At 43.0% G+C, this 26,157-nt stretch overlaps 1 protein-coding gene across 1 annotated transcript in view; it reads right to left on the reverse strand.

Annotated features, from left to right (window-relative positions):
• Positions 1-1,305: 1,305 nt before the first annotated feature.
• Positions 1,306-26,157, reverse strand: part of LOC307053731 (5-hydroxytryptamine receptor 3C-like) — a gene marked incomplete at both ends in the record, with an annotated part of 30,300 nt that continues 5,448 nt past the window's right edge. The window contains 7 exon segments of the mRNA XM_079705222.1: positions 1,306-1,535; positions 1,666-1,875; positions 2,052-2,061; positions 2,063-2,260; positions 3,048-3,119; positions 3,123-3,208; positions 4,032-4,204. Of these exon segments, the coding sequence (XP_079561348.1) occupies positions 1,306-1,535; positions 1,666-1,875; positions 2,052-2,061; positions 2,063-2,260; positions 3,048-3,119; positions 3,123-3,208; positions 4,032-4,204 (979 nt within the window).

Genomic DNA, 26,157 nt, shown 5'->3' on the forward strand with positions numbered 1-26,157 from the left:
TATACAGGACAAAATTTGCTCTTGTTTTCTTTTTTTGGCCATCCATACCTTTTCCTCTGCATTTCTATCTAGCACTCTATTTTTTAGAAGAGAAATTATGTATACATAGTGTCTTGTAACTTGTTTTCTCCACTTTATAGATCATGGACCTGTTTCCATGGTTTTAACAGAGATCTGTATTGTCACTTTAAATGGCTACAAAGCATTCCATTGTGTGGCTGTACAACTATGTAACCTGAATCCTTTAATTGAGGTCTTTAACTAGTCTTCCTGGCCCTCCTCCAGGCATGTATATTCAGAAGGCCCTCTCTATTTGATTTTGTGAAATCAGAAGAACCTGTCAGAGTAAAAAAATGACACAAAAGAAAATGAAATGGAAATGGTTGATGAAAGGGACATTTTGCAATTGTAAATATTTTATAGTAATTTCTTGCAAATGAGATTGACCTTTTCATTCCTTTGAATCTCTGAAAGTGTTTGAGAGACTTAAAATCAAATCAGATTACACCTGTTTAGGGTGAAGTATCAAAGCGTCTGCAAGAGAACTCTTTACCCCAGTGTTTGTGGAGCTATAATAAATGTACTGAGGAGCCAGTGCTTCCTGGAAAGTCATTTTTGTTTTTGTTTTCTTTAATTTATTTAATTAATTTATTTATTTTTGGCTGTGTTTGGTCTTCATTGCTCTGCGTGGGCTTTCTCTAGTTGGGGCAAGTGGAGGCTACTCTGTGTTGCTGTGTGCGGGCTTCTCATCGTGGTGGCTTCTCTTGTTGTGAAGCACGGGCTCTAGGCGTGCGGGCTTCAGTAGTTGTGGAACGCAGGCTCAGTAGTTGTGGCTTGCGGGCTCTAGAGCGCAGGCTCATAGTTGTGGTGCATGGGTTTATTTGTTCCGCGGCATGTTGAATCTTCCCAGACCAGGCCTTGACCCTGTGTCCCCTGCATTGGCAGGTGGACTCTTAACCACTGCGCCACCAGGGAAGCCCTGGAAAGTCATTTATTGGGACAGTCAATCAGGGAGAGACTCCACTGACCCCGATCTTCAGTGGTAAGGGAGTCAGAGGTAAGGTGTGGCTAAGGAACACTGAAAGTGTGCAGGATTGAGGACTGTACATATGAGAAGTCAGGAGATTGTCTAGGGCTGTTCTAAACCTGCTTGGTAGGGCCCTGTTGGAGTTTTGGGAATATAGAGGGGACATGGTAGTCACTGGGGGTGTTTAAGATTAGGAAGGGGCCTGTGTCTGGCTGGCCCTAAGACCAAGAGAAACTTCAAGCTGTGGTTTGCAGGGAGAGGTGGGTGTGGATGTCTGCCTAGGTGTTCCAGAGGATGATGACCATGACGATGGAGGGGGCCAGGAAGAGCAGGTAGAGGCGGAAGAGCAGGGTGTCCATCATGTGGCTGAACTGCATCCACAGGCTGACCAAGTGCTGCTTCTGAGCCTCGTCTTCCTGCTGGGCCCTCGCTGACCCAGGGCACTCATTTAGCTTTGCCTCTCTGGGACCTGGCACCTTCCCCACCAACTCCACGGGCTCCTTCACACCTACGGAGAGACAGAGACTCAGCTGTGGGCTGCCAAGGTCAGCTGGGGGGTTGTGGGGGCAGGAAGGAGGCGGGAGCAGAGAAGGGGAGGTGATGGGAGAGGACGCGTGGGCAGTGCTGATTTCCCTCACCAGCCAGGTGGGCAGGGCTGAGGCCCGTGTTTCCCTTCTGGGGCACAGCAGGGCAGCGTTTCCTTGGGCTGGTGCAGTGTAGAAGCAGGGAACGGAGCCAGCGAGGCCTGGGTCGGGGCTGGGTGGTGGCCAGGTGCAGCAGGTAGGTGATGAAGATGGTCTCCAGCAGGCTGAGCACCATCAGTGACAGACACAGGGCAAAGTAGACACCTGAAGGCAAAGCAAACTATAAATAAATCTGGGCAGATTCCTCGCTACAATTTTTTTCCCCCAAATCCAATCTTTCCAGAATCCATTCCCTCCTTAAGTGGAGAGGAAGCGGTTCTCCTGCCTCCCACCATGTCCCCTGCTGCCTTTGCTTGCCGGGAAAGTGAGAGGGACCATACTGATGAGGGGGGGTGCCACTGGCAGGGAGTAAGTCATTCAACGTCATGAGCAGGAAGACGTTGTAGCCCCGCAGGAGTGTCATCTTGAATGGGACGCAGTTCTCACTTTCTGCCGGCAGGTAGAAGCTGAGGGCGTCGATGGCTCTCAGAAAGCTCCTGGGCACCAGGAGGCTTATGACGTAGAGGCTGGGCCTGCGCCTGATGGTCACCTGGTGGGGAGGAGTGTGGAGAATGCGGCAAATAACCGATGTCAGAGGGCTCAACTCTCTCTCTCTCTCTATATATATATATATTTAAATTTATTTTATTTATTTATTTTTGGCTGTGTCGGGTCTTCGTTTTGGTGCACGGGCTTCTCATTTTGGTGGCTTCTCTTGTTGTGGAGCACGGGCTCTAGGCATGCGGGCTTCAGTAGTTGTGGAACGCAGGCTCAGTAGTTGTGGCACACAGGCTCAGTAGTTGTGGTGCACTGGCTTAGTTGCTCCGCGGCATGTGGGATCTTCCCGGACGAGGGCTCGAACCCATGTCCCCTGCATTGGCAGGATTCTTAACCACTGCGCCACCAGGGAAGTCCCTCAACTCTATATTTGATTATCCAATCCTTGCTGATGTCCAGTTAGGCTGGCCATGGGATGACCTCGTTGGGTAACAGATGCATTTAATTGTGACTTCTTCCAAAGTGCCCCCAATTTTGTTGTCTAATTTTCCCTTATGTTCCACCTGCTGGGAACACAACAACTGTAGACTTCTAGGGGCAAGTGGGGCACTTTGGACCATCGGACAGGACCGCCCATTCTTACAACAGCCCAGCTGCTCTTCCTCTCTGCAGGGCAGAGGCCTTGGGGATCCTTCTTGAGGGCAGTTACAGTAGGGGGTAGAGTGAGGAGCAGGGGCTTAACCCCCTGGAACTATTTTTACATCCCAAAGGGCCTTAGATCAAGAGGAAAATCACAGAGCAACTGGGCTCGGAAGTCAAACAGGGGCCCCTGGACTTACAAAGAACATGATCTGGTCATATAGGTTGCTGTCTACCAACGTCTTTGGGGTGGCCTTGTCGATGTTCAGGAGCTACCACTCCCCCTGGGTCAGAATGACGTTACGAGACGTGTCTGTTATCACCCACAATTCCTTATCCATGCCCAGGAGCATGCTGTCCACTGCAAGGGAGGCCGGGGCCACTCAGTCCAGAAGTCTCCTTAAGTCTCCTGTACACAAGATTCAATTCCTCCTTCACTGAGCTTCTTCAACAAATTCTCTTCTCTGTCCTTTAAAGCAGGGCATCCAGGTTGTCTCAGATAGGTCACAGGACCAGGAATTCATATATGTGTGGGCTGCAGCATTGGGAGTTTCTTTGTTGTTGAAGTCAAAGTTATGGGAAGATTAGATATGACTCAAACATGAGTCAAGAACTTTCCTGTTTTTCTTCTCAATTCCCCAATTCTATGATGTTGTTTTAGTGGACTCAGTCTTGAACAGCTCCGTATTTTTATAATTCCACACATGCCTATTATAATGATTAATTTATCCAGTTCTGCCACAGGATACCTGGTGGCATTCAGTTACATAAATTACCAGTTTAAGTGTGTTAGCTATTAATGTTAAAAGGTTTGAGCTTAAAATTATAGATGTGCAGCAGCTCAGGGTCAGGTGGGCCTCTTTGGTGCAAGGGCCATCTAAGATCTAAAGCAGTGGTATTTATTTATTTATTTATTTATTTTATTTACTTTATTGAGGAATTAAAGCAGTAGTTCTTAACCCTCTCTGCACATTAGCATCACCTGGGGAGATATAAAAAATCACAGTAACTGAGCCCCACCTGGAACAATTAAATTGGAATTTCTGAGGTAATACATAGTTATTGGTATTTTTAAAAAGCTTCAGTCAAGAAACACGAATCTAAAACCTTCCTAAGTAATACCTACATCATTTAAATATCTTCCCCTTGAACCTTAAATGGTTACCAAAATGTGTCTCGCTCACCTGTGTAGAGAAGGGAGCTGAAGGTGAACGTGCAGTTCTGTTGGTCAAACAGAAAGTGGAAGATGTCCAGATTACAGGTGCTGGTCACCTTCATTGGCCTGTCGTACTGTATTCGACCTTCACTGCTGACATAGGCGGTGAGACCTGGAGGTCCCCGATCCACATCCACATGGCTTGTGAGAGTCAGGGAGAGGTGGGTGCTGTGGGTGCCTTCCTCAGCTTTTGACTCCCTTCCATCCCAGATCTTCCTCTACTGTGCTCCTTTTGGGCTCTTTCTCTAAGGTCACTCTCTCATCTCTTCTGCTCAGAGTGTTTTGTGGGAGTCACCTAACTGAGGCTGTGCCCCAGTCTGAATCTGTTGGTGTCCCCATGCCCTGCACTGACCCTCAGCTGTTCTTTGCAGATGGGCTTCATGCTGGCTTTCCCCCACCCAGATATGCACAATTGCATGAGGATGATGTCTGGGAGCCACAGGTTCTCAGCTGATACAGTGTGTATCATTTTTGTGTGATCTTTTTCTCTGCCTGCTCCTGTCTATCTCCATCTCTTTCCATAACATTTAAGGTATGTACCCAGCCTGGGAACAAATATTCCCTCATGGAGGCAATCCCTCAGATTGATTCCCACCCTCTCTTGGTATTTTACTTACTCCTTCAGGGCTACTCTTTTCATAGACGCCATATCAAAGGAAAAAGAGACAGGGAGGGTAGGATGAGGGTGTGGTGGCAGAGGCACTGGAGGACAATGAAAACATAGAATTGGAGAGGTGGTGAAATGGGACAGTTTGGTAGATCTCTATGCAGTCAGGGAGAGAGGAGGGCTGTGTGTCCTGAGCAGTGGAATGTCTTTCTATTTGTCACCAAAAGGAAATCAAAACACTGACATTATGGAAGAACTATTTAACATGTTAATTCTAATGTCCTTCAAGTGCCAGAAGCAAGTTCCTAGATATCCTTCAGAACTACACTCCGGTCTTCCCTGTTCTTGCCCCATCTTACCTTGAAGCAAGAGGCCGATAGTGAAGCACAAGACGATTCCCCTCCTAGCAGGCCACCCCCCTTCCATCCTCCTTTTCTGGACTCTTCTCTAGGGACTCACCAGGAGCCACTAAACCCTGGGGCTTAAAGGAGCTCGGACCACACCTTGGTTCCTGGTTTTGAATACTGCTCATGACAAGTGACCACACCCTGGTGAGAGGCTGTGGCCAGAGAGGTCACAGCAGAGTGTCCTGCTTTAGCCCTGTCCAGGTATGCTTTCCGGGCTCCAGGAAGGGAGAAAGTTGGGCCAAGATTGAGAGAGAAGCATCCTGTTTGGCAGCTCTGTGCTGAGATCAATACCAAAATAACTCACTTTAATGAGAGAGTGTGGGCTGGGGAAATGTGAATTATTATTTTTCTAAGGCCAAGGAATCTTCAGATTTGGAAAGGTGACACTATGTAGTGATTTGGTTATGTATTCATTCAGAATAATTGCAAATACCAAATTATAAATCTTGATTCAGAGCTTCACTATCTACTGTTTATATTTTTCCAACATTCCACAGCTAGATTTCCTCTCTCCAGTCTTTCTGCCTCCCTAATTCTTTCTCCCCCAGACTAATGTTCTCCATACAATTTTTTACTCTATGCATTGATTACATGATAATTAGATGTCACAAAACAGATAGCAGATCTGTTTTTAACATCTTTATGTTGTCAGTAGTGTTATACATTATCGTAAACTAGTCATCTCAGCTAGGATAAATATTAATGGCCTGTGTCAATGTTATGTCTTATGTCACACCTCTGTAGAAAAACACAATCGGACCAAATGAGTGAATTGGGGCGTTGTTATATCAAGTATCTTAGCTACATTTCCAGAAAGTTGGAAATTTTTTCCTTGCAGAAAGGGTGAAGAGTAAGACCTAGAGTACAAAAGAAACTTTGTTTAGAGTGGAAGATCATGACAGCCCAAAATAGAAACTGCTAAGGTAGGCAGGAATGACTTAGGGGCCCAAAGTGGGAAGGTATAGGACAGAAGGCTGAAATACCTTCTGTTTAAAGTTTGAAATGTCTGCAGTCCTACAGCCCCACCAGCTCTGTAAGTCATTTCTTCCCTTCTTTGGAAACTTGACCAAAGGATTGGGCCATCATGTCATGTAGGACCAAAGTACTACTGTGTCCACATGGACACACCCATGGGGCACCGGACTCTTGGACTGGCCAAGAGTGAAGGGCTTTCAAGGGACACTTGAGTTCCACAGGTAGGCTAGGCTCCCAGACCTTGGATCTGGGAAAGGAGGGTTAACTTCAAGCCCTGCTGAAAGTGGCTGAAGACAGTTGACATATATCTTGTTTTTATCAAAATTGGCTGAAAAACAGGAGCTAAGTCCCAGTTGGACTTAGAAGTAGGTATAGATGCCAGGAAGTGGAGGTGATAGAGGCAGGAGAAATAAAGCAGTAAGGCACAGGTTTCTTCTGACCTGGGGAGTCAGAATTTCAACTCTGGGATCTGGAAATCTCAGGAGCTATTGCTCCTGCTGCTGCTGCTGCAGGTGGTAACTAACATATTGAGTACTTTGCTGTATGCCAGGCATTGTATACTTCATTTTATGTAGTTCCCCAACAATCCTACAGTGCAGATATTGGATAGGAGTATGTAGAAAAAAGAAATGGAGCCAAGTAAATAGAGAGATGGCAATTGGACCTTGTATTTTCTGATCATAATTTAGAACATAATAAATATAAGGCAAAATAAATTTTGTCATTAACTGCAAGAATCAAACACCCACAATCTATTGATCATCTTTTTATTTTTAAACATCTTTATTGGAGTATAATTGCTTTACAATGTTGTATTAGTTTCTGCTGTATAACGAAGTGAATCAGCTATATGTATACATATATCCCCATATCCCCTCCCTCTTGCACCTCCCCCCCACCCACCCTATCCCACCCCTCTAGGTGGTCACAAAGCACCCAGCTGATCTCCCTGTGCTATACAGCTGCTTCCCACTAGCTGTCTATTTTACATCTGGTAGAGTATATATGTCAGTGCTACTCTCTCACTTCGTCCCAGCTTACCCTTCCCCCTCCCTGTGTCCTCAAGTCCATTCTCTACATGTGCATCTTATTCCTGCCCTGCCCCTAGGTTCATCAGAACCATTTCTTTTTTTTTAGATCCCATATATATGTGTTAGCATATGGTATTTGTTTTTCTCTTTCTGACTTACTTCACTCTGTATGACAGACACTAGGTCCATCCACCTCACTACAAATAACTCAGTTTCGTTTCTTTTTATGGCTGAGTAATAATATTCCATTGTATATATGTGCCACATCTTCTTTATCCATTCATCTGTCGATGGACACTTAGGTTGTTTCCATGTCCTGGCTATTGTAAATAGTGCTGTAATGAACATTGGGGTACATGTCTATATACCCAGTAGTGGGATTGCTGGGTCATATGGTAGTTCTCTTTTTAGTTTTTTAAGGAACCACCATACTGTTCTCCATAGTGGCTGTATTAATTGACATTCCCACCAACATTGCAAGAGCGTTCCCCTTTCTCCACACCCTCTGGAGCATTTATTGTTTGTAGATTTTTTGATGATGGCCATTCTGTCTGGTGTGAGGTGATACCTCATTGTGGTTTTGATTTGCATTTCTCTAATGATTAGTGATGAGCATCCTTTCGTGTGTTTGTTGGCAACCTGTATATCTTCTTTGGAGAAATGTCTATTTAGGTCTTCTGCCGATTTTTGGATTGGGTTGTTTGTTTTTTTGATATTGAGCTGCATGAGCTGCTTGTAAATTTTGGAGATTAATCCTTTGTCAGTTGCTTCATTTGCAAATATTTTCTCCAATTCTAAGGGTTGTCTTTTTGTCTTGTCTATGGTTTCCTTTGCTGTGAAAAAGCTTTTAAGTTTCATTAGGTCCCATTTGTTTATTTTTGTTTTTATTTCCATTTCTCTAGAGGTGGGTCAGAAAGTATCTTGCTGTGATTTATATCATAGAGTGTTCTGCCTATGTTTTCCTCTAAGAGTTTTATAGTGTCTGGCCTTATATTTAGGTCTTTAATCCATCTTGAGTTTATTTTTGTGTATGGAGTTAGAAAGTGTTCTAATTTCATCCTTTTACATATAGCTGTCCAGTTTTCCCAGCACCACTTATTGAAGAGTCTGTCTTTTCTCCACTGTATATACTCTTACCTCCTTTATCAAAGATAAGGTGACCTTATGTGCGTGGGTTTATCTCTGGGCTTTCTATCCTGTTCCATTGATCTATATTTCTGTGTTTGTGCCAGTACCATACTGTTTTGATTACTGTAGCTTTGTAGTATAGTCTGAAGTCAGGGAGCCTGATTCCTTCAGATCTGTTTTTCTTTCTCAAGATTGCTTTGGCTATTCAGGGTCTTTTGTGTTTCCACACAGATTGTGAACTTTTTTGTTCTAGTTCTGTGAAAAATGCCATTGGTAGTTTGATAGGGATTGCATTGCATCTGCAGATTGCTTTGGGTAGTATAGTCATTTTCACAACGTTGATTCTTCCAATCCAAGAACATGGTATATCTCTCCATATGTTTGTATCGTGTTTAATTTCTTTCATCAGTGTCTTATAGTTTTCTGCATACAGGTCTTTTGTCTCCTTAGGCAGGTTTCTTCCTAGGTATTTTATTCTTTTTGTTGTAATGGTAAATGGGAGCATTTCCTTAATTTCTCTTTCAGATTTTTCGTCATTAGTGTATAGGAATGCAAGAGATTTCTGTGCATTAATTTTGTATCCTGCTATTTTACCATTCATTGATTAGCTCTAGTAGTTTTCTGGTAGCATCTTTAGGATTCTCTCTATATAGTATCATGTCATCTGCAAACAGTGACAGTTTTACTTCTTTTCCGATTTGGATTCCTTTTATTTCTTTTTCTTCTCTGATTGCCATGGCTAAAACTTCCAAAAGTATGTTGAATAATAGTGGTGAGAGTGGGCAACCTTGTCTTGTTCCTGACCTTAGAGGAAATGGTTTCAGTTTTTCACCATTGAGAATGATGTTCGCTGTGTGTTTGTCATATATGGCCTTTATTATGTTGAGGTAGGTTCCTTCTATGCCTACTTTCTGGAAAGTTTTCATCATAAATGGGTGTTGAATTTTGTCAAAAGCTTTTTCTGCATCTATTGAGATTATCATATGGTTTTTATCCTTCAGTTTGTTAATATGGTGTATCACATTGACTGATTTGCGTATATTGAAGAATCCTTGCATTCCTGGAATAAACCCCACTTGATCATGGTGTATGACCCTTTTAATGTGCTGCTGGAATCTGTTTGCTAGTATTTTGTTGAGAATTTTCACGTCTATGTTCATCAGTGATATTGGCCTGTAGTTTTCTTTCTTTGTGACATCTTTGTCTGGTTTTGGTATCAGGGTGATGGTGGCCTCGTAGAATGAGTTTGGGAGTGTTCCTCCCTCTGCTATATTTTGGAAGAGTTTGAGAAGGATAAGTGTTAGCTCTTCTCTAAATGTTTGATGGAATTCACCTATGAAGCCATCTGGTGTTGGGCTTTTGTTTGCTGGAAGATTTTTTTTTTTATCCTTTTACAAAAAATATTTATTTTTAAAAAAATATTTATTTGGTTGTTCTGGGTCTTAGTTGAGGCCAGTGTTCTCCTTAGTTGCGGCTTCCAGGCTTCTTAGTTTTGGCATGCAAACTCCTAGTTGTGGCATGCATGTGGGATCCAGCTCCCTGACCAGGGAATGAATTCTGGGCCCCCTACATTAGGAGGGCAGAGACCTAACCACTGCACCACCAGGGAAGTCCTTGTTGGAAGATTTTTAATCCCAGTTTCAGTTTCAGTGCTTGTGATTGGTCTGTTCATATTTTCTATTTCTTCCTTGTTCTGTCTTGGAAGGGTGTGCTATTCTAAGAATTTGTCCATTTCTTCCAGGTTGTCCATTTTATTGGCATATAGTTGCTTCTAGTAGTCTCTCATGATCCTTTGTATTTCTGCAGTGTCAGTTGTTAGTTCTCTTTCATTTCTAATTCTGTTGATTTGAATCTTCTCCCTTTTATTCTTGATGAGTCTGACTAATGGTTTATCAATTTCATTTATCTTCTCAAGGAACCAGCTTTTAGTTTTATTGATCTTTACTCTTGTTTCTTTCATTTCTTTTTCATTTATTTCTGATCTGATGTTTATGATTTTTTTCCTTCTGTTAACTTGGGTTTGGTTTTTTTTTTTTGTTCGTCTTTCTCGAATTGCTTTAGGTGTAAGGTTAGGTTGTTTATTTGAGATTTTTCTTGTTTCTTGAGGTAGGATTGTATTGCTATAAGCTTCCCTCTTAGAACTGCTTTTGCTGCATCCCATACATTTTGGGTTGTCATGTTTTCATTGTCATTTGTTTCTAGGTATTTTTTGATTTCCTCTTTTATTTCTTCAGTGATCTCTTGGTTATTTAGTAGTATATTGTTTAGCCTCCATGTGTTTGCATTTTTTACAGTTTTTTTCCTGTAATTGATATCTAGTCTTATAGCGTTGTGGTTGGAAGATATACTTGATATGATTTTAATTTTCTTAAATTTTCCGAGGCTTGATTTGTGACCCAAGATATGATCTATCCTGCAGAATGTTCCATGAGCACTTGAGAAGAATGTGTATTCTGTTGTTTTTGGATGGAATGTCCTATGAATATCAATTAAGTCCATCTTGTTTAATGTGTCATTTAACACTTGTGTTTCCTTATTTATTTTCATTTTGGATGATCTGTCCATTGGTGAAAGTGGGGTGCTAAAGTCCCCTACTATGATTGTGTTACCGTTGATTTCCCCTTTTATGGCTGTTAGTGTTTGCCTTATGTTTTGAGGTGCTCCTACGTTGGGTGCATAAATATTTACAATTGTTATATCTTCTTGGATTGATCCCTTGATCATTATTTAGTGTCCTTCTTTGTCTCTTGTAATAGTCTTTATTTTAAAGTCTATTTTTTTTTAGGAAAAATGTTTTCTTTTTTTTTTTGGTATGCGGGCCTCTCACTGTTGTGGCCTCTCTCATTGCGGAGCACAGGCTCCGGATGCGCAGGCTCTGTGGCCATGGCTCACGGGCCCAGCCGCTCCGCGGCATGTGGGATCTTCCCGGACTAGGGCACGAACCCGTGTCCCCTGCATCGGCAGGTGGATTCTCAACCACTGTGCCACCAGGGAAGCCCGTTTTCTTTTTAATAATAAGAATGTTCTTATTATTATACTTCACTTTTTAATTTTATTTATTTATTTATTTATTTTTGTGTGTGTGTTAGTTTCTGCTTTATAACAAAATGAATCAGCTATACATATACATATATCCCCATATCTCTTCCCTCTTGCGTTTCCCTCCCTCCCACCCTCCCTATCCCACCCCTCTAGGTGGTCACAAAGCACCGAGCTGATCTCCCTGTGCTATACGGCTGCTTCCCACTAGCTATCGGTTTTACATTTGGTAGTGTACATATGTACATGCCACTCTCTCACTTTGTCCCAGCTTACCCTTCCCCCTCCCCATGTCCTCAAGTCCATTCTCTAGTAGGTCTGTGTTTATTCCCGTCCTGCACCTAGGTTCTTCATGACCATTTTTTTTTTTAGATTCCATATTTTGTCTGATATGAGAATTGCTACTCTAGCTTTCTTTTGGTTTCCATTTGCATCGAATATCTTTTTCCATCCCCTCACTTTCAGTCTGTATGTGTCCCTAGGTCTGAAGTGGGTCTCTTGTAGACCGCATATATATGGGTCTTGTTTTTGTATCCATTCAGCCAGTCTGTATCTTTTGGTTGGAGCATTTAATCCATTTACATTTAAGGTAATTATTGATATGTATGTTCCTATTACCATTTTAAAAATTATTTTGGGTTTTTTTTTTGTGTGTGTGTGGTATGCAGGCCTCTCACTGTTGTGGCCTACAGGCTCCAGACGCACAGGCTCAGCGGCCATGGCTCACGGGCCCAGCCACTCCGTGGCATGTGGGATCTTCCCAGACCGGGGCACGAACCCGTGTCCCCTGCATTGGCAGGCAGACTCTCAACCACTGTGCCACCAGGGAAGCCCTGGGTTTGTTTTTGTAGCTCTTTCCTTCCTTTGTGTTTCCTGCCTAGAGAAGTTCCTTTAGCATTTGTTGTAAAGCTGGTTTGGTGGTGCTGAATCCTTTTAACTTTTGCTTGTCTGTAAAGATTTTAATTTCTCTGTCAAATCTGAATGAGGTCCTTGCTGCGTAGAGTAATCTTGGTTGTAGATTTTTCCCTTTCATCACTTTAAATATGTCCTGCCATTCCCTTCTGGCTTGCAGAGTTTCTGCTGAAAGATCAGCTGTTAACCTTATGGGGATTCCCTTGTATGTTATTTGTTGCTTTTCCCTTGCTGCTTTTAATATTTTTGCTTTGTATTTAATTTTTGATAGTTTGATTAATATGTGTCTTGGTGTTTTTCTCCTTCGATTTATCCTGTATGGGATTCTCTGTGTTTCCTGGACTTGATTGACTATTTCCTTTCCTATATTAGGGAAGTTTTCAACTATAATCTTTTCAAATATTTTCTCAGTCCCTTTCTTTTTCTCTTCTTCTTCTGGGACCCCTATAATTCGAATGTTGGTGCGTTTAATCTTGTCCCAGAGGTCTCTGAGACTGTCCTCAATTCTTTTCATTTTTTTCTTTATTCTGCTCTGCAGTAGTTATTTCTACTATTTTATCTTCCAGGTCACTTATCCGTTCTTCTGCCTCAGTTATTCTGCTATTGATTCCTTCTAGAGAATTTTTGATTTCACTTATTGTGTTGCTCATCATTGTTTGTTTGCTCTTTAGTTCTTCTAGGCCCTTGTTTAACATTTCTTGTATTTTCTCCATTCTATTTCTAAGATTTTGGATAATCTTTACTATCGTTATTCTGAATGCTTTTTCAGGTAGATGTCCTATTTCCTCTTCATTTGTTTGCTCTGATGGGTTTTTGCCTTGCTCCTTCATCTGCTGCATATTTCTTTGTCTTCTCATTTTGTTTAACTACTGTGTTTGGGGTCTCCTTTTTGCAGGCAGCAGGTTTGTAGTTCCCGTTGTTTTTGGTGTCTGCCCCCAGTTCGTGAGGTTTGTTCAGTGGCTTGTGTAGGCTTCCTGTTGGAGGGGACTGGTGCCTGTGTTCTGGTGGTTGGGACTGGATCTTATCTTTCTGGTGGGAAGGGCCACATCTGGTGGTGTGTTTTGGGGTGTCTGTGAACTTAGTATGATTTTAGGCAGCCTCTCTGCTAATGGGTGGTGTTGTGTTCCTGCCTTGCTAGTTGTTTGACATGGGGTGTCCAGCACTGGAGCTTGTTGGCTGTTGGGTGGAGCTGGGTCTTAGTGTTAAGACAGAAATCTCTGGGAGTGCTCTCACCGATTGATATTATGTGGGGCTGGGAGGTCTCCGGTGGTCCAATGTCCTGGACTCGGCTCTCCCACCTTGGAGGCTCAGGCTTGACACCAGGCCAGAGCACCAAGACCCTGTCAGCCACACAGCTCAGAAGAAAAGGAAGAAAAAAATCAAATCAAGTTAAAAAATAATAATAATAAAATTTAAAAATAATAAAATTTAAAAAAAGAGAGCAACCAAACCAATAAACAAATCCACCAATGATAACAAGCACTAAAAACCAAACTAAGATAAACATACAAATCAGAAACAAATCAGTCGCAGACAGCAAACCCCAAATCTACAGTTGCTCCCAAAGTCCACTCGCTCCATTTTGGGAACATTCGTTGTCTATTCAGGTATTCCACAGATGCAGGGTTTATCAGGTTGATTGTGGGGATTTAATCCGTTGCTCCTGAAGCTGCTGGGAGAAATTTCTCTTTCTCTTCTTTGTTCGAACAGCTCCTGGCATTCAGCTTTGGTTTTGGCCCTGCCTCTGCGTGTGGGTTGCCCTCAGGCATCTGTTTCCCGCCCAGACAGGAGGGGGTTAAAGCAGCGGATGATTAGGTCTCTCTTGCTCTCTCAGGCCGGTGAGAGGGAGGGGTACAGTAGTCATAACTGGGATGCAGGGTGAGCCTGCAGCGGCAGAGGCCGGCATGAAATTGCAAGAGCCTGTGGTGCACCATGTGTTCTCCCAGGGAAGTTGTCCCTGGATCTTGGGACCCTGGCAGTGGTGGGCTGTACAGGCTCCTGGGGGTGGGGTGTGGATAGTGACCTGTGCTTGCACACAGGCTTCTTGGTGGCAGCGGCAGCAGCCTTAGCATTTCTTGCCTGTCTCTGGGGTGCAAGCTGGTGGCCACGGCTCGCGCCTGTCTCTGGAGCGTGCTTAGGTGGTGCTCTGCCTTCTGTGGGCACACGGGGAAGGAATGCCCTCTCCTCGCATACCCCAAAACAATGGTCTCTTGCCTCTTAGGCAGGTCCAGACTTTTTCCCAGACTCCCTCCTGGCTAGCTGTGGTGCACTAGCCCCCTCAAGCTGTGTTCACACAGCCAACTCCAGTCCTCTCCCTGGGATCTGACCTCCGAAGTCCGAGCCTCAGCTCCCAGCCCCCGCCCGTCCCTGCGGGTGAGCAGACAAGCCTCTCGGGCTGGTGAGTGCTGGTCAGCACCGATCCTCCGTGCGGGAACCTCTCCGCTTTACTGTCTGCACCCCTGTTGCTGTGCTCTCCTCCGTGGCTCTGAAGCTTCCCCCCTACCCACCCCCCGTCCGCCAGTGAAGGGGCTTCTAGTGTGTGGAAACCTTTCCTCCTTCACAGCTCCCTCCCACTGGTGCAGGTCCCGTCCCTATTCTTTTGTCTCTGTTTATTCTTTTTTCTTTTGCCCTACCCAGGTACGTGGGGAATTTCTTGCCTTCTGGGAAGTCTGAGGTCTTCTGCCAGCGTTCAGTAGGTGTTCTGTAGGAGTTGTTCCACATGTAGATGTGTTTCTGATGTATCTGTGGGGAGGAAGGTGATTCCCACGTCTTACTCCTCCGCCATCTTGAAGGTCCCCCCTATTGATCATCTTATATAAAAATACCTAAAATGATGAATTAGGGACCATTTTCAAGTAAAACAATAAAAATGATCGTACTTAAAATAACCAGGGTTGCAGGTTTTCCAATGCTTATGGCTTCTTAACAAGCCATATAAGAATCACATAGTTTTTCAGCATGAACATTGGGTCTCTTTCTACCTTCAGAATTCTTTACGTGTACAGGGTACTTTTCACATTGGCCACTCCTCCATCTCAGACATATTAGTAAGCACCTGGAATGCTTGTTTAGGAGGCATACTAGCTTAGGCTGTCTCTCGCTTAGAGTTAATGCCAGGACAGAGTTCCTTGTTACAAATGTGGTTTGGACAACCCTCCTGGGTATGCCTGCCTCCTTCTTCTCTTCTCCACTAGGCTGTCAGATAGGGGAAGTTAGCTATATTTAGACAGAGCTGCAGTAGCTGGATTATCATTTTCTGAGCCCATTAGGAATAGTTGTCCCCAACATTCTCTGGAATATCCTGGGGAGTCTCTAAGACTCCCATTTTAGCTCCAGATGCATGTCTCTCCTAAGCTAAGCTGTGGGCTTTCATGGTGACTCAGAACTAGGAGATGGTTCAGAAACTCTTAGCTGATTCAGGGGTCATTGTGGGAGGGTCAGGGACTTCCTCCACTCTCAGCTTTCTCTGGGCATCTTTGGAGCCTCCATCTTGGGTTCATATATCTTTAGGATTCGTGGGCACTCAGTCATGGCACCTAAAAAGCAGCAGCTCTGAATTTGGGCTTTAGCTGCCTCCTTAGACAAATATGGGGCCAGTTAGGACTCCTGTGAACCTGGGATTGCCTAGAGCAGAGTTTCTCAACCTCAGTACTGTTGGCACTTGGTGCTGGATAATCCTTTGTTTGGAGGACTGTCCTGTGCACTGTAAGATATTTAGCAGCATCTCTGGCCCACTAGATGCCAGTTCCATTCCCCACCCCAGTCATAACCTTAATAATGTCTGCAGACATTGCCAAAGATCCATTTGGGGGTAAAATATCCCACAGCCTGAGCACTGGCAACTTGGATTCCTAGAGATTTAACTTTTCTTTTTCTTTTTTTTTAGTTCCCTGACCAGGGATCAAACCTGGGCTCTGGCAGTGAAAGCACCGAGTCCTAACCACTGGACTGCAAGGGAATTCCCAACACTTAAAAAAAAAATCCCAAATGATTATAGGATAGTCACTGTGTCCTCTTCTCTCATTCCTTGTCCTGACCAGCTGGGCAATTTCTGGCCTATCTTCATGGAACTCCCAGCATGTACAGTGAGCTGACACTTGCACATCTTTTTCAGGCTTCTTAGTATTGGTGTCTGGTGTCTCCATGGCTGTACTCTGGGGAATCAGGAATAGGCAGGATTGGGCACTAGATTCCCTATGGCTTTGGATATCAAGGCCAGAGGCACAGACACTGGATTTAGGAGCCCAGGTGAGAAACAGTGTCCGAGGCTCAGAGGCTCCAGCACCCAGGGCAGTCAGCAGGGTCTGTGTGAGTAGCCTTGAGAGCCTGCTCTCCTCCAAGATGAGGGCAGATGTCACCTTCATCCTGATTCTTAAGCCCTATGCAGACACTAGATGGTAAAGAATCTCTCTGGAGACTGTATAGTACCCTCAAAGCCCCTGGGCTTCTCATCCGGTCACCTCCTTAATGGTCTCACTCCTAGTCTGGCTTTTTCTAACTTATCCTCCACAATGTAGGCTGTGTAATTTGAAATGCAGAGCTGACCATGTCCTTCTTATACTTGAAATCTTTCACTGGCTCCCATTGTCTATAGCAGTTATGTTAAGATTGCTGAATCTGAGAATTTGTATTTTCATCAAGTTTTGCAGGTGCTGCTGTAGCTACTCATCCTGGGACCACATTTAGAGAACCACTGGCTTATAGGATGAAATCCCACTCCTTAGCATGATGTAAAGTACTCTCTGACTTAAGTCCCACCTATCTCTCCATCATTTTGCTTTGGATTTTATTTTATTTTATTTTATTTATTTATTATTATTTTTTTTGTGGTACGTGGGCCTCTCACTGCCATGGCCTCTCCCATTGCAGAGCACAGGCTCCAGACGCGCAGGCCCAGCGGCCATGGCTCACGGGCCCAGCCACTCCACGGCACGTGGGATCCTCCCGGACCAGGGCATGAACCCGCGTCCCCTGCATCGGCAGGCGGACTCTCAACCACTGTGCCACCAGGGAAGCCCTATTTTATTTTTAAATATTTATTTATATATTTGGTTTTGCCGGGTCTTAGTTGCAGCATTTGGGATCTTTAGTTGTGGCATGGTTTTTAGTTGCAGCATGCGGGATCTAGTTCCCTGACCAGGGATCCAATCTGGGCCCCCTGCATTGGGAGCACAGAGTCTTAAGCACTGGACCACCAGGGAAGTCCCACTTTTGACTTTACATTATAAAAAAGTTGTTATTATCTTTAATATGTATCAGAATTACCTAATGTGCCTTACCCTCACCACTCTGGCCCTAAATCTGAATCTTAGTCCCAAATCAGAATTGCAGGCAACAATGCTCAGGAATTTACATTTCAAACTAGATCCACAGCTGATTCTAATGCACGTGGATCTTGGACTACACAGGGAGAAACACTACATACTAAGTAGCACCTCAACATCCAGTATGTGATTTTATTTCTCCACACTCCCTTGACCTAAAATACACATTCTACCATTGATCTCTTGTCCCACTAATAAATTCTTAAAGATTCAGCTCAACTCAAGCATCTAGTCTTCTGTGAAGCCTTCCTCAATCTCTCTCTCCTTCTCTCTGTCTCTTATACAAACACACACACACACATGCACACTTGCATATGTGTTCCTGAATGCTGCTGTGACCCTTAAACTGGAAACATCTCTTTACATGTGTGTCTCTCCTCCTGCTCTGTAATTTCAGGGAGAGACGGAAACATTTTTTTTTTTTTGGTCCCCCAGTGTGTGGCATACAACAGTAAGTAGTCAATAAATGCTTTTCAATTGAAACGTAGTTGATTTACAATATTACAATATTAGTTTCAAGTGTACAACATAGTAATTAAATATTTTGATAGATTATACTCCATTTAAAACACTATAAAATATTGGCTATATTTCCTGTGCTGTACAATACATCCTTGTAGCTTATTTATTTTATGCATAATAGTTTATACCTCTTAATCCCCTATCCCTATCTTACCCCTCCCCACTTCCCTCTCCCCACTGGTAACCACTAGTTTGTTCTCTATATCTGTGAGTCTGTTTCTGTTTTGTTACATTCATTTGTTTGTCTTTTTAGATTTCACATGTAAATGATAACATACAATATTTGTCTTTGTCTGACTTATTTCACTAAATATAATACCCTCTAGGTCCATCCATGTTGTTGCAAATGGCAGAATTTCATTCTTTTTTGTGGCTGAGTAGTATTGCATTACATATATATTATATATAGTATATAGTATTATAGTCGTATTCCATCATACCTCTATATATATATCTTTATATCTATCTCCCATCTTCTTTATCCATTCCTTTGCTGATAGACACTTAGGTTGCTTCCATGTCTTGGCTATTGTAAGTAATGCTGCAGTGAACATTGGGTTCATGAATCATTTCAAATTAATGTTTTCATTTTCTTCTGATATATACCCAGGAGTAGAATTTCTGGATCATATGGTAGTTCTATTCTTAATTTTTTGAGGAATCTCCATACTGTTTTCCATAGTGGCTGCACCAATTTACATTCCCACCAACAGTGTACTAGGATTCCCTTTTCTCTACATCCTCACTAACATCTGTTATTTGTAGACTTTTTGATGATAGCCATTCTGACAGTGGGAGGTGATATTTCACTGTGGTTTTGATCTGCATTTCTCTGATGATTAGCGATAAGGGTTTAATATCCAAAATATATAAACAACACATACAACTCAATATCAAAAAAACCAGACAACCCGATTAAAAATGGACAGAAGACCTGAATAGACATTGCTCCAGAGAAGATATACAGATGCCCAGCAGGCATGAAAAGATGCTCAATAAATTTTAGTTAAATATCTGGCCTGTCAGTTTACCGTGGATGGGGAGAGAGATGAAGGCACCTTTGGCAGAGGTAAGAAAGGTGATTGGGATCCTCATGGGAGTCCTGAGGCCATATCAGAGAAGTTACCTGCTGTTCCCATGGTGTGGCTGAGGTGTGGGCCTCCAACTTGGGTGCAGTTTGGTGGAGCTGGGGTTTGGCAGAGGCACAGCAGCCTCCAGAGAGCTAGAGCCAGGGCCCAGACTTTTTTTTCTGACTGTCCCCTCTAAGTTTCCAGTGAAGACCATGCTCAGAATCGCCTAACTGGAGCTACCATTTATTTATTTATTTATTTATTTATTTATTTATTTTTGTTTATTGCTTTTATTCATTATTTTTTTTCCACATCTTTATTGGAGTATAATTGCTTTACAATGGTGTGTTAGTTTCTGCTTTATAACAAAGTGAATCAGCTATATGTATACATATATCCCCATATCCCCTCCCTCTTGATCCTCCCTCCCACCCTCCCTATCCCAGCCCTCTAGGTGGTCCACAAAGCACCGAGCTGATCTCCCTGTGCTGTGCAGCTGCTTCCCACTAGCTATCCATTTTACATTTGGTAGTGTATATATGTCAATGCTACTCTCTCACTTCATCCCAGCTTCCCCTTCCCCCCCACCCCCCGTGACCTCAAATCCATTCTCTACGTCTGCATCTTTATTCCTGCCCTACCACTGGGTTCATCAGTACTGCTTTTTTAGATTCCATATATATGCGTTAGCATACGGTATTTGTTTTTCTCTTTCTGACGTACTTCTTCACTCTGTATGACAGACTCTAGGTCCATCCACCTCACTACAAAAAACTCAATTTCGTTCCTTTTTATGGCTAATATTCCATTGTATATATGTGCCACACCTTCTTTATCCATTCATCTGTTGATGGACATTTAGGTTGCTTCCATGTCCTGGCTATTGTAAATAATGCTGCAGTGAACATTGTGGTACATGTCTCTTTTTGAATTATGGTTTTCTCAGGGCATATGGCCAGCAGTGGGATTGCTGGGTCATATAGTAGTTCTATTTTTAGTTTTTTAAGGAACCACCATACTGTTATCCATAGTGGCTGTATCAATTTACATTCCCACCAACAGTGCAAGAGGGTTCCCTTTTCTCCACACCCTCTCCAGCATTTGTTGTTTGTATATTTTCTGATGATACCCATTCCAACTGGTGTGAGGTGATACCTCATTATAGTTTTGATTTTCATTTCTCTAATAATTAGTGATGTTGAGCAGCTTTTCATGTGCCTCTTGGCCATCTGTATGTCTTCTTTGGAGAAATGTCTATTTAGGTCTTTTGCCCAATTTTGGATTGGGTTGTTTGTTTTTTTAATATTGAGTTGCATGAGCTGTTTATATCGTTTGGAGATTAATCCTTTTTCCGTTGATTCGTCTGCAAATATTTTCTCCCATTCTGAGGGTTGTCTTTTCGTCTTGTTTGTAGTTTCCTTTGCTTTGCAAAAGCTTTTAAGTTTCATTAGGTCCCATTTGTTTATTTTTGTTTTTATTTCCATTACTCTAGGAGGTGGGTCAAATAAGATCTTGCTGTGATTTATGTCAAAGAGTGTTCTTCCTATGTTTTCCTCTAAGAGTTTTATAGTGTCTGGCCTTACATTTAGGTCTTTAATCCATTTTGAGTTTATTTTTGTGTATGGTGTTAGGGAGTGTTCTAACTTCATTCTTTTACATGTAGCTGTCCAGTTTTCCCAGCACCACTTATTGAAGAGGCTGTCTTTTCTCCGTTGTATATTCTTGCCTCCTTTGTCAAAGATAAGGTGACCTTATGTGCATGAGTTTATATCTGGGGTTTCTATCCTGTTCCATTGATCTATATTTGTTTTTGTGCCATTTGCATACTGTTTTGATTACTGTAGCTTTGTAGTATAGTCTGAGGTCAGGGAGCCTGATTCCTCTAGCTCCGTTTTTCTTCCTCAGGATTGCTTTGGCTCTTTGGGGTCTTTTGTGTTTCCATACAAAATGTAAAATTCTTGTTCTAGTTCTGTGAAAAATGTCATTGGTAATTTGATAGGGATTGCATTGAACCTGTAGATTGCTTTGCTACCATTTATTGAGTTTGTGCCGTGTGCTCTATACTGTGTTATGTACTTTACGTACAGTGTTCATATCCTCACAACTGCTTTGAGAGGTCAGCACTATTACTCCCAATTTTATAGATTAGAAAACTGAGGTATAGAGAGGTAAAAAAAATCTAAGTCTTGCTCAGTGCCCATTCAGGTGGATATCGGTAGAATCTAGATTCAAACCCAGGCCAGTCTAGTTCCATTGTTCTTTCCTTGCTCTTTTCATTATTCTATAGCTGGGGAGTCTTGTGGACTAGATTATTAGGCCCCTAGGTTTCCACAAATGAAATCCTTTGGCCTAGACAACGTTTGGCTCCAAAGGTAAACAGTAGGGGGCTTCCCTGGTGGCGCAGTGGTTGAGAGTCCGCCTGCCGATGCAGGGGACACGGGTTCGTGCCCTGGTCTGGGAGGATCCCACATGCCGTGGAGCGGCTGGGCCCATGGGATATGGCCATTGAGCCTGCACTTCCAGAGCCTGTGCTCCGCAATGGGAGAGGCCACAACAGTGAGAGGCCCGTGTACCACAAAAAAAATAAAAGGTAAACAGTAGGGACAGGAGCTGTAGTTTTGCAAGTCAGATACCAGCACCTTTCACCTTAGCTTATATTCCAAAGGGGATCACACCACATGGCCCTCTGGTGGCCCCATTCATCTGTGATCCTGAGGGATCAGATTTGGGAATATAGCTGTAAACTGGCAAGGGCAGAATTAGCTGGTAGAGGAGGGAGGGTAAGTGAAGGCTGTTCTTTTGCAGCCCTGATGGATGGCAATCACATACAGAGGGCATTGGCCAGGGCTAAGGATCCAGGAGCATGGAGGCAGCCAAAACATCCAAACTGCAGGGTGAGTCACTAGCTGAAGTCAGGTTGGCTATGGTGCCTGGAACAGAAAGAGGGAGGGTCCTGGGACTCCTCAGAGGCACCTGGGAAAAGAGACCAAGACAACCACTCAGCTGTGGCTGCCACTTTAATAGGCTTGAATTCTCTTGAAGTGTGACAACCCCATACTTATCACTTCACTTTTCTCCATTTCATTTTTCTCATCTAAAAAATGAGGGGGTTGTGCTAGAAAGTCTATAATTCTTTATGTCTAGTGCTTCCCACCTAGATGTCGATTTTGCACTCTAGGTGTCAGTCTGCATGATGAAAAGATGCTTTCTAGAGTATCACATTGGGCTTTCTAGTTTCTATAAGCCTATAAATGGTTTTTTAAATCCATGTTTTAAAAATAATTTAATCTGGGACTTCCCTGGTGGTGCAGTGGTTAAGAACCCGCCTACCAATGCAGGGGACACGGGTTCGAGCCCTGGTCCGGGAAGATTTCACATGCCGCGGAGCAACTAAGCCTGTGCACCACAACTACTGAGCCTGCACTCTAGAACCTGTGAGCCACAACTACTGAGCCCATGTGCCACAACTACTGAAGCCCGCATGCCCAGAGTCTGTGCTCCAAAACAAGAGAAGCCACTGCAATGAGAAGCCTGCGCACTGCAACAAAAAGTAGCCCCCGCTTGCCACAACTAGAGAAAGCCTGCGTGCAGCAACGAAGACCCAACGCAGCCAAAAATAAATTAATTAATTAAAAAAAAATTTAATCTGTGTTATTGGCTCCATTTCACAAATGAAGACATTTAAACTTGTGAGGTTAAGCCACTTGTACAAGTAATGGAATCAAATTAGGGCTGCCAGATCCCAAAGTCTCTATACTGTGCTATTTTTTGCCCTGCTATATAGAAGAACCAGTGCCAATCTATGATTAAATAAGAGAGTTTATCAAAGGGAGAATCATAAATTGGAGAGGAGGAAAAGGATAGGCTTGAAATGAATTCTGTGACTTCATATCCTAGAATGGTCTTCAGGAAGAGGAGAGAGAGGCAAAGACAATAATGAGATATACACTTTAATGCTGTGTTAATATGGGACCAAAAAAATGTGCAGAGAATGTGGAGAAGTACTGCTTATAATGGTTTAGAGAAAAAGAAAGTGAACAAAAATGTGTGCAAGAACCAAAGGGTAGCAGTGCAGATGAGTGGGCGGTGAGGAGCTGTTGGCAGAAACAGGCCATCAAATGCAAGATGGCCCAGGCTGGACCAGTTGCCTGTCAGCAGATTTTCCTAAAGAGGTCATAAATTACCTTGTGAAGCCCTTTCAAAGCTTTGCCACCTAACAAGAGGAAAGTCATTAGCACAAAGTATGCTTATCATATGATTCTATTATAGATGGAATAGAAAGACAGCTACCACATTTGTTACTTTTCTGGGAGCTCTCTGATTTCAAAGTTTCTGTATGATTATCCAGTGTGTGTTAAGATCACATGTTCAGATTTTGATTTTGGAAAAAATAAAATCACTATAATTATATCATGCCTTCTTTTACTGAAAGGAGATTTAATATCTTAATCCATATGTCAAAAAAGATAAAGTGCATATTTACTATTCAAATAAAACATAAAGCTATGTAATGGAAAAAATGTGAAGAAAATAAGTAGAGAAATATGTACCGTGATGATCGGTGGAAAGAACAAAATGATGCAAATGGACCTCACATAATTTTAGAACCTCTTGAAATCTGGGTAAGTGAGCTACTCAGCAAAGTCAAGGATGAGTCTCCAGGTGAGGCTACTGTCTCAGGATAGGGCATAGGAGTGGAACATCCAAAAGTATCTGGCAATAGATATCAGCAGCAAAAAGCTAAATCCATAGAGAATACAAAGGAAAGAGGGATTTCCCAGATCAGATTTGGGGAAATATATACTCCAGAAAGCAGTGGAGTAAGTACAGGTAGTGGACTTGGGTGTTATGACTTATGATGAGGGTGGGCGGGAGGGGTGAGGACTAGAAAAAACTGAGGGAGGGAGTAAAAGGAAATTGAAAAGAAAGTTTGTCTTAGGGACCCTGATCAGAGACTTGCTCTTCCTGTTTTAATTCTCCTATAGTGTTAGCCGATGAAGACTTGAAGTGGGGGCTTCCCTGGTGGTTCAGTGGCCGACTCCGTGCTCCCAATGCAGGGGGCCCGGGTTCAATCCCTGGTCAGGGAACTAGATCCCACATGCCGCAACTGAAGAGTCCACATGCCGCAACTAAAGATCCCGCATGCCACAACGAAAACCCGGTACAGTCAAATAAATAAATAAATATTTTTTAAAAAAAAAGGCTTGAAGTGGATTGATGTCTCAACACGGGACTCCTGGAGAACCTGTCTGGTTTCATACTCAGTCTGGAGGGTCGTGTGGCAGAGGCCGAGCTTCTTGGGCCAGCTTCCTCGGTTCAAACTGCAGCTCTGTCACATGACTAGCTGTGGAAACTTGGGAGACAGCTCAGTGGCCATCACTGCACTTCTCTGTGCTTCATTTTCTCATTTATTTCATTTCATTTATTTGAATATATAAAATGGGGATAATAATACAAAACCACAGTTTTAAAACCTAAAGGGCTTTGAAAACCAAATTATTTTTCATAAATTATTTGGTGGCAAAGCCTGACATGAACAGTTGTGAGTCTGTCTGTAGTTTCACTTTTGCTACCAAGTGTGAATATTCATAGATTTCACTGCAGAAATATTAATTGTGTTAGATTAGAGGGTGCTACTCCATAGCTGACCTGGGGTGTTAGTAACATATAGTACATGCATGATTGTTATCTTTTGAAAATCTGAAAAATTCCACATTTGGCTCCAAGGTAGGTGTGGATCTATATATAGTTCCTGTTTCATAGGGTTACCATAAGGATTAAATGTGCTTATTCATATAAAGCACTTAGAAAAGTGCCTGTCACATATTAATAACTAAATAAATGTTGGTTATTATTATACCTATACTGTGTCCTTTCTAAAGGCCCACTTTGTAGAAAGCTGTGAGTTGAGGAACTGCCAAAATAATAACACATATCCAAAATAATAACAGACATGCTCATTTATTTAGGTGAATGTCAGGGCTCCTGATTTAAGCTTAGCTAGATCTTCGACATGCCTGGAGGGCTGGTGATGGTGAAGGGAGTGTTTGACAAGGTTCTAGAAACCGAAGAGCCAAAGACCTTCCTGAAATTAAAAAAAAAAAAAAAAAAGCAGAGAAAAAGGAGAATTAAGGGGCACAAGTTTAATTGGAAGACCAGGAGTCTGAGTGAAAGGAGCCATTCAAAGTATAGCAGTGTATTTCTGCCTCAGTATGCCCAGATTCCCATGGACTTCTGCCTGAGTCCCAGCAGAAGGGGACTGCAAGGAAAGAGCAAGTTACAGCTGGTCCTGGTGACTCAGCATCCAGTGGGAACATCTGCACTGTGGGTTCAGCCTTCCGGTGGCCTGGGCTCTGAGAGGGCAGAAGCTCCTGCAGTGAACATTGGGATGGGACCTCAGGCCCACACCACCAGCAGCAGCACTTCTAGTGGACATTGGCAGCCTTGCCACCCTTTGATGACCTTGCCACCAGTGACCAGAGGAAGCCAAAGGAGTTTGAGGAAGAGCAGTGGAGAGGAAGAACCAAGGAAATACACTTTAGTGAACAATATTGTGACTTTTTTACTCCTAGCCTGTTATAACCTGGGAAATTTAGGCTTCAGATAGACAGTAGTAAAATAAACTAAAGAAAGGAAAAGAAATGGTTGCTAAAAATGAAAGATTGTGTTCAAGTTGTAATTAAGTTGCTCTCAAATCTGTGCTTTTCTGAACCTGGTGTCCAGCAAATCATGCCACAGCTCTGTTGTACAGTGATACAGTGGGGTCTCCACTCCCCCCAAGAAGCTATTGGAAATAATGGGCCAAGAGACAAAGACTTTCAAAATGATAAGGCAAGTGCCAGGAAGGGGAATTTTCCAGTTCATATGGAGGCATTTGTGTTACTACCAAGTAAAGCAGATGCCATTTTCAAACGTGCTCTCCTTGACCCAGTGTTCTCTTCTTAGCGTGATTAGGGATGGATCAACTCTAATTGCAACACAGACAGCAGAATTTGGGATTATGTTAACGCTCTAAGTGTTTAATGATGAATGAGTCATATGTCAGGCTGTGACAAAAGGCTTCACTCTTTAAACAAGAG

The sequence above is a fragment of the Hyperoodon ampullatus genome, assembly GCF_949752795.1.
Source record: "Hyperoodon ampullatus genome assembly, chromosome: 5".
In the NCBI taxonomy this organism is placed as follows: Eukaryota; Metazoa; Chordata; class Mammalia; order Artiodactyla; family Ziphiidae; genus Hyperoodon; species Hyperoodon ampullatus.